This window comes from Engraulis encrasicolus, unplaced genomic scaffold, assembly GCF_034702125.1.
Source record: "Engraulis encrasicolus isolate BLACKSEA-1 unplaced genomic scaffold, IST_EnEncr_1.0 scaffold_150_np1212, whole genome shotgun sequence".
NCBI classification, from domain to species: Eukaryota; Metazoa; Chordata; class Actinopteri; order Clupeiformes; family Engraulidae; genus Engraulis; species Engraulis encrasicolus.
This window is the reverse complement of record NW_026945021.1, coordinates 54,100-69,904: the sequence shown is the minus strand read 5'-3', so window position 1 is coordinate 69,904 and position 15,805 is coordinate 54,100. Positions and strand designations below refer to the sequence as shown.

The 15,805-nt window shown below is 40.8% G+C and overlaps 1 protein-coding gene across 1 annotated transcript in view; it reads right to left on the bottom strand.

Moving 5' to 3' along the window:
• Nucleotides 1-1,005: 1,005 nt before the first annotated feature.
• LOC134442392 (class I histocompatibility antigen, F10 alpha chain-like) overlaps nt 1,006-15,805 on the bottom strand; it is a 39,941-nt gene continuing 25,141 nt past the window's right edge. Inside the window, exons 2-8 of the mRNA XM_063192564.1 lie at nt 8,290-8,550; nt 4,654-4,932; nt 3,778-4,062; nt 2,998-3,114; nt 2,196-2,213; nt 1,756-1,808; nt 1,006-1,657 (exon numbers count right to left, since the gene is read on the bottom strand). Of these exons, the coding sequence (XP_063048634.1) occupies nt 1,771-1,808; nt 2,196-2,213; nt 2,998-3,114; nt 3,778-4,062; nt 4,654-4,932; nt 8,290-8,550 (998 nt within the window). The 3' untranslated portion in view covers nt 1,006-1,657; nt 1,756-1,770. The remainder of the gene's footprint in view (nt 1,658-1,755; nt 1,809-2,195; nt 2,214-2,997; nt 3,115-3,777; nt 4,063-4,653; nt 4,933-8,289; nt 8,551-15,805) is intronic.

Here is a 15,805-nt window from a genome sequence, read left to right as displayed (position 1 = left end):
ATTAAAAAGCCTTTATTCACTGCAGCTACTCAAAATTGAAATTTAAATGCCAACATGTTTCGACCACAAATGTGGTCTTCATCAGGGCAAAGCGTTTTTACTTCTTAGTGCCTGGGACCTTTTGCTTTTCTGATCAAGGATCTAAGCATTGGTGTGATTTTTTTGTTGTTGTCTTGATTGATTCTAGCAGCAGCATTTTGAATTAGTTGCACCTGTCTTTGACTTTTGGGGAGGGTCTATGAGTGGAGCATTGCAGCAAACATCTTGATTGCAGTAGTCAACTATGCAGGAAATGCAGTAAAAGCAGGTATTAGTAGGCCCTATGTTCTCCAGATCATGTTTAGATACAATATATTTTTCTTAGAAATGTTTCTAAGAGGCCAGAAAGCAGATTTAGTTATATTTTTAATGTGAATACTGAATCTGAAACAAAATCCATCATCACACTTGATTCATTTTGAACTGATTTGACATCAACTTCAGGTATGTAGATTCTACATAGACTCTACGTTTCAGTCTCATCCCTTTACTCCTAAAAAGAAAAACATGTTTTTATACATTTCATGCCAATATTCTTCGGTGAGTTTTAAATATTGAAAACACAAAAACAAGATGGTCTTACTGATTTTATTTTGTGTACTGTACTCAAAAAAACGAAATAAACTGTAATCTCACGACAATGCAGTATACTTTAAGGAGAATTGTAGGGTTTTCACACCCGGTCCCTTTGAGCCATTTAAGTGAACTCAGACCTGTCACTCAGCATTTTCTGCGCATATTTGAACCATCCAAACTGTACCCAGACCCCTTGGAAGTGAACCGTATACTGAGACCTTTATTGATGTGGTCTCGGTACGGTTCGCTTACGTGCCCTGAAGAGTTAGACTTGTGGCTAGGTTTAATCACTTAAGTAGACCTCTAGAGGACCGGGTGTGATCAAAAAGAGGACTGACACACCATAAAAGCCTAACAGGACCAGAAGGTTCTTTTTGTAATACACTCACAATATGAACAAAAAGTCCTTTTGCTGTCGGTTCACTTTTTGGTCCACTGAGTTTGGTTCACTTATAAAGGGGACTAGGTGTGAAAATGCCCATAGAAACATGTCAATGTTCAATGTCAATCTGAATAAGACCTAAATGTTGATATAAGAATCAAGTAAGTGTAAGAACAAAAATATTGCTAAAATCCAGGTAGTTCCATAATCAAACACACCGTATGCCCAATGGACAAATAAAAAGAAAAGGTTTACAGGTTACCAAATAGTTCATTCATTATAGTCAGCAACAAAACAACTAAAATTCCTTCACAAAGCCTACTGATACATATAGACTGTCAAGGGAACATAAAGAATTTAAACAGTCATAGTTACAGCCTTATCTGTTCTGAAACAAAGCAAAAAAAAAATCTAGCAATATATCAAACAAAACCAATAATTAATGTACAAAATAAGTCTGCATTTCCCTGAAAGCCATGTAGACTTCTAATTTAAATGCTTTGGAGGTTGTTTTCACTTTGCACTTCATGAAACTGAATTCCATTAAAGATCTTTCTGTTGACTTAAAAGTGCATATCAAACCATCATTTGTAGACCTCGACTCCACATCAACTCTCAACTCCGATTTGTTAAGCTGTCTGGCTGTCTTCCTTTCATCTCCTGCAGAAATTAAAATCAATGAGTATAAGAATGAATATTCAAACAAGCACACAGGCCAGAGATAAATTATAATGGCGAGATCAGTTATAAACACTCACCAGAAGCATCAACCCTTATGCCTCATCTGATGAACGAGAGCTATTTTCTCCAGCTATAAAAAGAAAAGCATATGCAAACATGTATGTACTGTATGTTGCAAGCCATATGTAGTACATACCTAACGTGTAAGTTAAGTTGTTAACTACACTGCGTCAACATATACGCTCAAAGATAAAAGAAACACTTACAATTGTATGAGAAAATAGGATTTACTACGGCTGACAGAGAAGATGTGACACCAAAAATGTAGAAGTATGTTCCAAGGGACACATTTCACAGAAAGACATTTTTGATATGCTATCGAGGTATCAGAAATAAAACGTGTTTGACAAATATCTGTATTATGGAAAACATATTCTACTAAACAGCTGCTGTGATGCATATTTTGGGTCAATATATGCCACAGTAACAAACATAATAAATTTGGTGGTGTACTTACTTTTAGCAGCAACAAAGCCTGGAGAAAAAGATATACACCAACAAGTTACTTCAGATAGCCTAGAAATTAAGAGTAGACGCCACTAGTGGCACCAAATGTAATTCCACTCCTGGGCATGGTCTAGTGACAATCCATTGGACTTTTTAAGACATGCTCCAAAGACCGGTCTGGCCGACAAATAACTGAGTCCGTTTATATGCAGTTCAGTATCTTAAATATGAGACTTATCCCGGTAATGATAACATTTGGGATAATTTACATGAATACTGAGCATTATATCCCGGTCTTCATTCTTTGTTGTTAAGGAATTCTCTTCAAATAGGAAGATCCTGGATACCAGCGACAATGTTCTATGGGAAGCCTCTGTAACCGGGATAAAGTGTTTCCATTCGTCAATATCCAAAAAACCTAGCATATCCCGATTTCTTAAAATCCTGAATAAGGGCTTATCCGGGATACTGAAGCTGGGAAAAAGTGTTTTGTTTATATGTTCAAACACAAATTCGGCAATCTATAACATCCCAATCATATTCGGGATACTAAATTGCATATAAACGCACTCACTGCGAAATGCATCCTACATGTCATCCTCTTTATCATGCTGATTGGTTGTAGTCAATGTATTCTCATTGCACACACACACACACACACACACACACACACTCACACACACACACACACACACACACACTACAGTATACACTTCAATGCCTAATTGTAAAAGTTTACATTATTGTCTGCTAATGGCATCTTACTCTAATACTTCTTCTTCAACTTCTTTAACTACCTCCATTTAACATACCATTGCCAGGATTCCTCCTCTTGTACCAAACAGCCCCTCCTATTAAAGCAATCAGTGCAAGGAAACCCAGAAATGCTCCAATGATGATGCCAACTGGGGCCTGGCCTGAGCCTGGTGCTGTGAACAAAAACAAAGAATGAAGTTGATATACAGAATAACAAGTGCTATATACAGTATACAGTATATTACAGTTTTAGTACAATAATGTATTTGTTACCTCCGCCAAGGAGGTTAGGTTTCTGGTTCCATTGGTTTGTTTGTCTGTTTTTCAGCAGGATAACTCCGAAAAGTATGAACGGATTTTGAGCAAATTTGTTGGAAATGACAAAAGTGTTTACATTTTGGTGGTGATTTGGATCACAATCCGGATCCAGGATTTTTTCCTCAATGGATTTTTGGGGCTTTTTTGGCCTTTATTATTATATGACAGTGTGAGAGAGGACAGGAAACGATTGGAAGAGAGATGGGGCAGGGCCGGGAAATGACCTCGGTCGGAATCGAACCCGGGTACCCGTGGGCAATGTAAGCCCAAATGCGGGGGGCTTACCACGCTGCGCCACAGCACCCCCACCAGGACTTTTTAAAAAGATTCTTCACCATTGCGGGATAGGACGAATTTTAACATTCNAGTTTCTAACTCCACAATAACAAGGCAGAAAGACTTTAACAATTAGGGTGTTACACAGTCAAATATTTCTTATATCGAACAACTTCCTTCCCTCCTAGTTTATTAATAATTTAATTGTTGAAATTGAGAGGAATCTGAAAAATCTTTCTTACTGATGGTTTTCAGCTCAGCTTCATCAAGGATCTTCTCAATGAGTCCGCTCTTGTGGGTGACTTCACAGGAGTACTGAGTCTTTGTCCTCTCCTTAGGTGAGATGGTGAGCACGGATCTCTTCTGGAAGGTTCCATCCTCGTTGGGCAGAGTCTCCCCCACATCCACGTCATCATCCACCTCCACTCCATCCTTCTTCCAGGTGATCATGACAGCGTCTGGGTGGAAGCCTGTGGCATGACACGCCACCTCAGGGCCCTTCTGGAGCAGGGAGACCTCAGGGGCCACTGGAGGGACACATCAGTATGAAAATAAGATGGAAATTACTGAGAATGCACTGTCTGCCAGTATTGAAATGTCAATTTCAGAGTAGGGATGGCAAAGAGAACCATAATGTTGACCCACATGTCATAACAATCTGAAAATAACAGGCATATGTAATGTACTGTGAAAACATCAATAACCATGACATGATTTAAAAAAATATAACACATGTAGTGGAGTTCATAATATGAAGTGGAGTGTGTAGGACCAACTATGCTGCTCAGTACAACTGTACTGCCTATTTAAAAATTTTTACTCCATTTCTTGAGACTAATATTCCTTGTATGACCAAAGTAAAGGAAAATGCTGTAGCTAAAAATGGTAATAACTGGAAATTCAAGATGGTGGACAAAGAGGAGATCCACCTTTTCGTCTATGAAAAGTGTCATTTTCACAGTCATAATGAATACTTAGAAACTGATGGTGATGGAAAATATGCACGAAAAGGATAACATTTGTGAATGAGCAGCATAAATTCTGGAGAAGAACTACTAAAAATAATACATGATCTACCTTTAAGTGGTGGCTGTTGTGAGTGTTGTGTGCTGACATACCTTTCTTTCCTAGAGTGCTGCTCCCATACTCAACATACTTCTTCAGCCACTCAATGCAGATCTGTGTGTAGTACTGTTTGTCATAGGCAAGTTGACCTGGGTTACTGTTCCACTTGTTTACTGTGAGTTGACTCTCTGGTGTTGTGGCAATGTAGCGCAGGTTCTTCAGATCAAGAGTAACAAAGTCTTCTCCATCATAACCATTCTGATCATATCCATCTATGACATGAGTCTCATCATCCCACTGGCAGCCATACATGTTCTGAACTGAATGCATACCTAAGAGGATAGTAGGAAGGATTAATAAAGACCACAGATGTGAAGAGGGTTATTTTGTGGTTCAGATGTAAAGAGGGTTATTTTCCTACAAATAATTTACAAAATACAGTACAAACAATAATAGCAATAGGTCAATAGATGCTTATATGTACTGTATACTGTGTATATATATATTTTTTAATGTATTTAATTGTATTAACTTCTTCACAAAAACTGTTTTTTTTTTTTTTTGTTAATGTCCATCCATGATGATGAGTGTTGTACTGAGGTGTGTGTGTGTGTGTGCGTGCGTGCCTCTGTCCAGTGTGCTACTGTATGGTGCAGGTGAGGATACGTTTACATGTCTTCTAATATGGTACTGAGTCAAGTGGAGTGACAGCGCTTTGAGCCACCTTCAAAGTAATATTGTACTATATAAATACGGAACATGTTGTATTGTATTGTATGTCTAATATGCTACTGAGACAGGTGATGTCACGTATACATGTCTAATGTGCTACCGAGTCAGGTGATGTCACGTATGCATGTCTAATATGCTACTGAGTCAGGTGGAGTGATGACACGTATACATGTCTAATATGCTACTGAGGCAGGTGGAGTGATGTCACGTATACATGTCTAATATGCTACTGAGTCAGGTGATGTCACGTATACATGTCTAATATGCTACTGAGTCCGACTGGCTCTTCACATGCTGAGGCTCCACCCCCCTCTGCTTTACACCTGAGTCACATGACACACTGATGACTCTGTCTGTCTTGCTGTACGTCTGTCTGTCTGTGCTTCATTCTTTCTGTCTGTCTCTCTGTGCTTCATATTGTCTATCTGACTGTGTCTGTGTTTCTCTCTGTCTGTGTTTCAGTCTCTGTCTGCCTGAATGTCCTTCATTCTGTCTGTATGTGCTTTATTTGCTGTCTGTCCATCTGTAGGTCTGTCCGTGCTTCATTCTGTCCATTCCAATGACTCTACATTGGGCTGCCTGTCCATCCTGCAGTCTGTCTGTCTGTCTGTCTGTCTGTGTTACACTCTGCCTGCCTGCCTGTTCTCCCTTCCTGCATTGTAGAGTATCAGAGGTGAGTGTGTGGTGTGTGTTTCCACTCTGGCCCCTAATGATCCCCATTCATTCACATCAGATCAGATGAGATGAGATGAGATCAGATGGCCCCAGTCCTCCATCTCACTACAGCAGCCTCAGCCTGAGAGGGACGACTAGAGATGCAGGAGGGATGAGGTGAGGTGGGCTGGGGAACAGGGATGAGGGCAGTGTGTGTGTGTGTGTGTGTGTGTGTGTGTGTGTGTGTGTGTGTGTGTGTGTGTGTGTGTGTGTGTGTGTGTGTGTGTGTGTGTGTGTGATGACTAGTGCTGGTGAGGTGTGCTGGGGGTACCAGTGGTGTGTTGGGGGGGCAGTGATGAGGGTCAGGGGTGGAGTTGGGTGGAGGGTATTAAGGACTAATAGAGATGTGATGGAATGGGATGCTGCTGCTGTTGCTGGTTTGGGTGCTAATGGCTGTAAGACGGGGAGCAGAGTGGGGCAATGGTGTGTGTGTGTGTGTGTGTGCGTGTGTCTGTGTGTGTGTGTGTGTGTGTGTGTGTGTGTACCTCTGTCCAGTGTGCAGCTGAGGAGTCCTGATCATAGACACGTATACATGTCTAATATGCTACTGAGTCAGGTGGAGTGATGACACGTATACATGTCTAATATGCTACTGAGTGAGGTGGAGTGATGTCACATATACATGTCTAATATGCTACTGAGTCAGGTGATGTCACGTATACATGTCTAATATGCTACTGAGTCAGGAGGAGTGATGACACGTATACATGTCTAATATGCTACTGAGTCCGACTGGCTCTTCACATGCTGAGGCTCCACCCCCCTCTGCTCTACACCTGAGTCACATGACACACTGACGACTCTGTCTGTCTGTCTGGCTGTATGCCTGTCTGTCTGTATGTGCTTCATTCTTTCTGTCTGTCTCTCTGTGCTTCATATTGTCTACCTGACTGTGTTTCTCTCTGTCTGTGGTTCAGTCTCTGTCTGCCTGAATGTCCTTCATTCTGTATGTATGTGATTATTTGCTGTCTGTCCATCTGTAGGTCTGTCTGTGCTTCATTCTGTCCATTCCAATGACTCTATATTGGGCTGTCCATCCGGCAGTCTGTCTGTCTGTCTGTGTTACACTCTGCCTGCCTGCCTGTTCTCCCTTCCTGCATTGTAGAGTATCAGAGGTGAGTGTGTGGTGTGTGTTTCCACTCTGGCCCCTAATGATCCCCATTCATTCACATCAGATCAGATGAGATGAGATGAGATCAGATGGCCCCAGTCCTCCATCTCACTACAGCAGCCTCAGCCTGAGAGGGACGACTAGAGATGCAGGAGGGATGAGGTGAGGTGGGCTGGGGGAACAGGGAGGAGGGCAGTGTGTGTGTGTGTGTGTGTGTGTGTGTGTGTGTGTGTGTGTGTGTGTGTGTGTGTGTGTGTGTGTGTGTGTGTGATGACTAGTGCTGGTGAGGTGTGCTGGGGGTACCAGTGGTGTGTTGGGGAGGGCAGTGATGAGGGTCAGGGGTGGAGTTGGGTGGAGGGTATTAAGGAATAATAGAGATGGGATGGGATGCTGCCTTTAGAGTGCTAATGGGGGTAACATGGTGACGTTGTCCAGAGGGCTGTGTGTGTGTGTGTGTGTGTGTGTGTGTGTGTGTGTGTGTGTGTGTGTGTGTGTGTGTGTGTGTGTGTGTGTGTTTCTGTATTGTAGAGTATCAGAGGTGAGTGTGTGGTGTGGGTTTCCACTCTGACCCCCCATGATCCCCGTTCATTCACATCAGATGAGATCACAGGGCCCGTGTGTGTACTCTGACATCTATAACATTTTCAATGTATGTTACTTTTGTTTGCCATAACTTAACATTCAAGCACTCACTGTCATTGTGACTAGTGTTTCAGTGTAAGTGACTCACCTTGTTATACAAGAGCAATGAACAACAGTTTATGAGACCAATGCTAATCTGCCACATGTGCCATGGTCAAGTAATGGGGGTTGGGGTGAGAGTATGTTTTTATTTTTTGTATTTTAGAATTTAATTTTGCTTCAACATTAATAACAATAAAGAGAATGTTGACAATTGTATCAATAGTTTATGAGAGAGAGAGAGAGAGAGAGAGAGAGAGAGAGAGAGCGACAGAGAGAGAGAGAGAGAGAGAGAGAGAGAGAGAGAGAGAGAGAGAGAGACCCTGGTTGTATCAACTGCTGCCAATCTCATGATGATGTACGTATAACTGGTTATACCCCAAATTCAATATATAGGATCACAGTTTGGCTGATCTACACCTTTATATAATAATGAAACATGTTCACTTACCCCCTGTTTGGTTAAATCTTTGCTTGGCTATATCAATATTAGCCTTGTAGGACTGTTCGTCTCCAATGCTAATTTGGGTTCCTCTGTCCCAGTAGTCAGCGTCAACAGCGTTCTTCATCCAGTCCTGGCGGGGCGTCTCTCGGCGGATGTTGCTGTCATAGTACGAGGCAGGCTGTCCATCAACCAGCAGCACAGTGACAAATTCTGGAAACGTCTGAATCCCTGAAGTTGCAGTGTAGAAGTACTTCATAGAGTGGATTTCTGAGAAAGTAAAATCATGAAAGACATTTTAGTCTTAGTTTTTTGTGGGGATTTGTCATGTATTATTTTCATAGACATAGTCAAGACAAGATAGTTATATCTTATTTATATTTTATATATCTTTATATCGTCTATATATCTTGTTTTCTCCAGACAATGTTTAAATATCCCAGTTGGTGGAGTGAGATCATAACATTTAACATTTAAACTTCACAAAAAATATAAATACATAAATATCACAAGATGGCATTCATGAAGAAGAAGGAAAGGGGAAATCAGAAAAGGCATCTACAGTATGCTAGATGTGTCTGTTATATGAGAGTACCGTAATTAAATGTAGGGTGTGTTGAATCATAAGACATGTTAAAACAATCTACAGTGAGTCCAATAAGTATTTGATCCCTTGCTGATTTTGTTGGTTTGCCTACTAAAAAAGATATGATCCATCAATAAATGTTATGATAATATGTATTCTAATATGGAGAGACAGAATATCAAAAAGGAAATCCAGAAATTAACTTAAGAGAATATTAATTTATTTCCATTTCATCAAGCAAAATAAGTATTTGATCCCCTGCCAATGGATTACAGTTCCGTGCCCACAGACCAGATGGGCCCTTCCGATCAACTTGTCATCTGAATTAAAGACACCTGTACATACTAACATGCATATAAGATGCATTGAATCAGCAGAATCAGTCCATACTAGTATGAGTGAATCAGTCACACTCCAACCTCACCAGCATGGGAAAGATCAAAAAGCGGTCAAATGATATCAGGGACAAGATTTTTGACCTGAACAAGATTAAACGGGCTGCAAAGCCACAAGAAAGAGAATGGGTATTAATGATCCAGCTGTTGATTCATTTCTTCCAAAATGTGAGGAATACAAAATGACTATCCATCATGCTGTCTGGGGTTCTATAAAAGATTTGACCTTTTGGAGGGATTTGATAATCATGAGAACAGAAAGAACCTAGACCTGTACGGGATGATATCAAAGCTACTGGGACCAAAATCACTGAGAAAACTATGGGTAGCACTTAAAGCCACAGAGGATTAAAATCCTGTAGTGCACACATGGTACCTCTACTTCAGAAGGAACTTGTGCAGTCCCACCTGAGGTTTGCCAAAGAATATCAGACTAGTTTAGGATATGATAAGGAGATGCTGCAGTCAGATGAAACCAAAATCCAGCTGTTTGGCATTAACACAATTCAATGTGTTTTGAGAACGAGTACTGCTGTCTATGATCCCAAGAACTCCCTCCTCACCATCATGCATGAAAGTGGTATTATTATGGTTTGAGGGTGTTTGCCTGGCCAAGGCACAGGGCAACTTCACATCGTCAACGAATGGATGGAGGGAGACATGTAATGTGCAATCCTGAGTGCAAACGTCCTTCCCTCCACCACTACACTGAAGGGTGGGTCATTTTTGGATTTCCCAACATGACAATAATACACAACATACAGTCAAAGCAACTAAGGAGTGGCTCAATAAGAAGCATGTTAAAGTCGTGAAGTGGCCTAGAAAGTCTCCAAATATTAACCCTATAAGAATTCTATGGAGAGAACTGAACCTCCCATTTGCCAAGCTACAGCCACAAACTATTAATGTTTTAGAGATAATCTGCAAAGAAAAATGGGCAAAAATATGTTCTACTATATGCACAAACATTGTCATCAACTAAAAGAAGCATCTGACCTTAGTGCTAGACAACTATGACTTTGCCACAAAGCACTTTATCTTCTTTAGCTAGAGGGGTCAAATACTTATTTCCCTATATTAAATACAAATAAATTAAAATATATTATTTAAAGTTATTTTCTGGAATTTCTTTTTGATATTCTGTCTCTCCATGTTTGAATACATATTATCAAAAATTTATAGACTGATCATGTCTTTATTAGTGGGCAAACCGGCAAAATCAGCAAGGGATCAAATACATATTGGACTCACTGTAATGATGATGATCATACAGTAAAAACAAACAATGCAGATGTCAACACTAATAGCTAACAGTTTCCTCCCTCTACTCAAGAAAGAAACACCAAAAAGCCTAATGGTTATCATCAACATGTAAGCTTGAAAAAGCTTGTTCTTAGCCCTATAGTTTCTTGAACTAGAATGCCTTTTGTTGTTGTCACTATTCATTTGTCCACTACTGAAAGCAGTTCACTATAATGCAGAGGAATATACAACACAGGGGCATTTACAGAAAAGATGTAAAACACAGTGGGATAGTTACATCATGGTACAGAAGAATACAATACATAACTACTACTACAACAGAGAAACACAACACAACACAGCAAAACACACACACACACACACACACACACACACACACACACACACACACACACACACACACACACACACACCCACCCACAGAGGACCATATCACTGGCCCTAATGGATAAATCGGCCCTGCGTGCACATACACAGGCTGGTATTGTACATTAGTACGTGCGGTTACAAAACTGGCTCTCTCAACCCTCAAGAAGCAAGTTAGGACTCTTCTCTTCCATGGCTATTTAATACACTGATGCCTTAGCTGGCACAAACCCAGGAAAGACTGTGTGTGTGTGTGTGTGTGTGTGTGTGTGTGTGTGTGTGTGTGTGTGTGTGTGTGTGTGTGTGTGTGTTGGAATATACACATATTATTCTGTATATTTCCTGTGCACTTTACTTTTTGTTCATCTGCTGTATGCTATTATGTCGTTGATTGTGAGTTGCTTTGGCTAAAAGCATCTGTCAAATGTAATGTAACTTAATGTAATGAGGTTATTGTACAGACTATTATGCTCAGGTAGTTGAGGTGGCCCCAGGTTAGAACACCATAGGTAGTAGTCTAATTCTAATTCCCTTCCAGCCCGATGAGGCTCCAACCAACTGGCCACGAAAGGCTATTCCCAAGTTCATCCCATGCAGAGTGCACGCCCCCTAATACACGCGGTAGCCAATGGCATTTTAGAAACACACACATGCATAGTTTGTTTCATGGCAAAAGTCGCTGCCTGGCCTTAGTTATCAAAACTGAAAGTAACCACATCTCGGCAGCAGTTAGTGTGTTGCTTGAATTTTCGGACTAAAACAGAAAGATTTAAGACAAATTTCAACTTTAGCATTGGTTGGGAGACCCCCTCTGGAGTTCTGATCGCAGTAGGAATTTAATGTCATTTTGGGGATTTGACCTCTGTGTTGCCTGTTGAATGTAACACCATCAGTTCAAACAGAAAGCCTTGTAAACTCACTCTCTCTCTCTCTCTCTCTCTCTCTCTCTCTCTCTCTCTCTCTCTCTCTCTCTCTCTCTCTCTCGCACGCACAAACAATATTTTGAGACAACTGAAATGCAACATTTGCCCAAGGTTTCAGTTCTATGATATTGGAAAACCCCTGACAGCAACCTCTCTGGTATACCAATATGTGCACTACAGCTCTATCTAGAGGTTATTCTAATGATAACGGTCGGATTGAAACCAGAGATACTTTAATAATGAAAGTCCCATTTATGTCCTTGTGACAAACAACACACACAACAGCAAAACAATATTAGACCTTTGCTTTCCAATGTCCACACTCATGAGACACAAGATTTAAGTCCAATGCCCACCTTTCCTACAACTGATCTGGCCACCGAGTGCACTGACATTATTTTATGGATGGAGTGTTTGTTAAACCAGGCTTCATCTCCCAGACAGACAACTATCACAACTACATTCTATGTCTTCAAAAGCAAGCGGTCAGGGAGCAGGGCTTGTTGTTCAAGGGTTGCCAGTTCAATTCCCGACACTGCCAGGTGGGTAGGGGGAGGGTATAACCAGAGCTCTCTCCCAACCTCCTCAAGTACACTGACATGGCACCATCTCCCTGCAACGATCCCTAGAGCTGCAGCATAAATGCATATCCGTTGTGTGATATGTGTATATGCTGTGTGACAATGACAATGAGACTTTCTCAGTAGGACTTTCAAAAGTTTATGCAGGCACATTCTCTCACATGTTCTACTCAATATCATCACTAACGCCTTTGACTCGTGTAGTGACAGTAATTGCTGGGTGAAACCACATAGTGCCGTGGCCTACGTAGCAAGAGGACATGATGTGATGCTGTGATGCAAGCTGTTAAGTGATCTAATAGGCCTACTACAAGTGGGCTGCTGAGTCTGGGCATGGTCAAATCCCAGTCTTTCTCCATCTCTCTCCCCCACATGTTATCTATCCCATTTCTTCACTTTCTTGTCTTATAAAGGCAAAATTGGAAAACAACTAAATAATGTTATATTAATATGTGTGTGTGTGTGTGTGTGTGTGTGTGTGTGTGTGTGTGTGTGTGTGTGTGTGTGTGTGTGTGTGTGTGTGTGTAACGGATGCCAACCAGCAAAGTTCAGTGGTAGTAAACCCCTGTACCGAAGCCTCATACAGATACAGTAACACTGAGCTATCAGTCTGGAGCTTTAACTTAATAGTGGTATTGTACTGTGTCTCCCTTGATGAACTGGACCATGAACTGAGAGGTCGCCAGTCCAGGGCCCAAGTGGTGGACTGTGCCGTATGACCTTGGTTAGGCCTACATGTGTATATGGGTCACAGCTGGTAAAGGCTGTTCTAATACGCCTTGATGAAGAATAAAATAAGTTTTTTTTTTAAAGCAAGCATTAACATTCATTTTCTCAACCTGTCCAAAACCAAGGCCTCACACTTGAAGTTCACCATGCAATGCTGACTATTGTCACCCAGCCCTGGAGGACATGCCTCACACTGTAACAGACAAGCCTTTACACAGTGTAACAGATTGGAATGAGTGCAACTGAAAGTGTACCAAAAAGGCTGGTATACCTGACCTCCTCCGTTTGTGTCTTATTACTGTAAATGACATTTGACCCATGTGCTTTGTGAATGGATGCATGCCCTATGTTACGCAAATTGTTGTATAGATTTACTATGTGCAGGAAGTCTGAATCACAACACAACATAATTCCTGTTTCGGGTAGCCTTGGATGCAGTTTTGTGAGACTATTTTCTAGCCTGTAGAATCAATGGTGAACATGTATGTTGGGTACTGAATAGTGATGAGAGCAATGCAATATCTGCTTTTCTTTTTTGTTTGTTTTGTTTTGTATTCAGCCTTTCTGGCGGTCTCCTGTTGTGTTTTTTTCTCTTGTGTTTGTTTTTTTAAAATTTGTGCTATGGATCCTGTGGGTCTGAAATTAAGAAATAAATTGAAAATTAATTATCTACCCATTAAGTTACAATCGCCACAATCATTGTACCGTTTGCTTTTTCTTGTTTTTACCTGTGCTTGCCTACTTATAATATTTTACCTTTACTTTATATTATTGTTATTGTTATTATTATTATTATTATTATTATTATTAAGTTTATATTTTATTCTGCTTTTAAGTAAAACTTAGGTTAAACTGTGTACTCATCTTTTTTATACCCTTCTACTTTTCATTTACTGCTCTTTTATATATTGATTTCATCTGTGGCTGTCTCTTGGGTGTCGAAATGGCTTTAACTGTGAAGAACGGCATCGAGGAAATCAAATTTCAAAGTCAAAGAAGAGGATTGTGCCTCAGAAGGAATGCACTCAGAGTGCAGACCTTGATGGTATTTGACTACAGGTACAGCCTCATTTTCTTCAAGTCTTTCTGACGTGTTTTTGTGGAGTTAAAAACTGCTGTCGAAATTCGCGCTATACCTCGACGCAATTGTGAAGAATAAATAGCCTAAATAAATCCGAATCACCACCAAAAGTTAATCACGTTCCTTTTGCCATTTCCAACATACACACAATTTCTGCCAAATCCGTGCATAACTTTTTTTTTCACTTATCCGGCTAACTGACTGACAAGACAGCGCGACCGAAAACATATTCCTCCTTGGCGGATGTGGCCTATAATAAGACATGGAAAACTCAATGCCCTGCCATGAAGAAACAACGGCGAAATCATCTTACCTCCATGCGCAAGGTGCGCGCAGCACAGAACCGGGATGAGGCTTAGAAACCCCATTTTCTCCATATGTGAGTAGGAGCCTATCTTGTCCTCTCCGTTTGGCTCTGCACTGGTCTGGTTCAGAAACGCAAATCCAGACCTTGAAGAAGCGCGATGAAGTCATGTGTTCAGTTCACTGGCACTGAATAGCCAATTACATTTCAGAAAAATACTGGCGCACGTTATTCACCGGCAGAATTCTTGGTCTGTCGTTTGGTATCGAAACTGAAACCATTTACTTACACCAAACAGTAGCCTTGATACCCATCCCATATTGAAGTACGGTCAGTACCTACCAGGCTGGCCTTGATCCTCACCTCTTTAAGTTTGGGTTGGTTGGGAGTTGAGGACAGAGTCTCAAATTGAGTTAAGCGTAGTGCATAAAATTGTAAATGGGGACATACTCCCTAAATAACTTTTTCAATAGATTGAGGAATGTTCACAGTTACTCCACCAGGGGGAGCGCTACAGACTTTGTTCCACCAAGAGTCCATACTGAAATAGGGAAGGACTTTTTTTTCTATGTTGCATCCAGAGACATTTTCTCTACAGCTCTGCAGCTAATTTGCTTAGAGTTTAGTCAGTGTATGATATCACTTTTAGAGAAACTAATCACTTCAAGTTCAAGTTCACTTCAAGTTGGTTTTATTGTCAATTTCTTTACATGCACTGGTCATACAAAGAATTTGAAATTACGTTTCTTGCTTTCCCATGCAGACATAGACTAATCTAGGTAAGGACATAGACAGTATAGACATAGACAGTACTCATACATGGACATAAGACAGTATGGACATAGACAGTGCTCATACAGACATTTAAGCAAGACTGGACAACAGAAGACTTGTAGAGAACATACATTAAGAGGAGGTATTTTGTTGTGCTTTTTCTAAAAGTCCTTTATAGCGTTTCTGACATAGTAATAGTAGCATTTGAAGAAAAATAAATATTAAAAAGGTCTATCAAGTACACCAGCAGCAGTGAGTGTGTGTGTGTGTGTGTGTGTGTGTGTGTGTGTGTGTGTGTGTGTGTGTGTGTGTGTGTGTGTGTGTGTGTGTGTGTGTGTGTGTTTAGTGCAGGTAGAAAGTGCGGTGTGCGTCTGTGTGTGTGTGTGTGTGTGTGTGTGTGTGTGGGTGTGTGTGTGTGTGTGTGTGTCAGTGTGTGTATGTTTGGGTTTAGTGCAGAAAGTGCGGTGTGCTTGTGTGTGTGTGTGTATGTGTGTGTGTGTGTGTGTGTGTGTGTGTGTGTGTG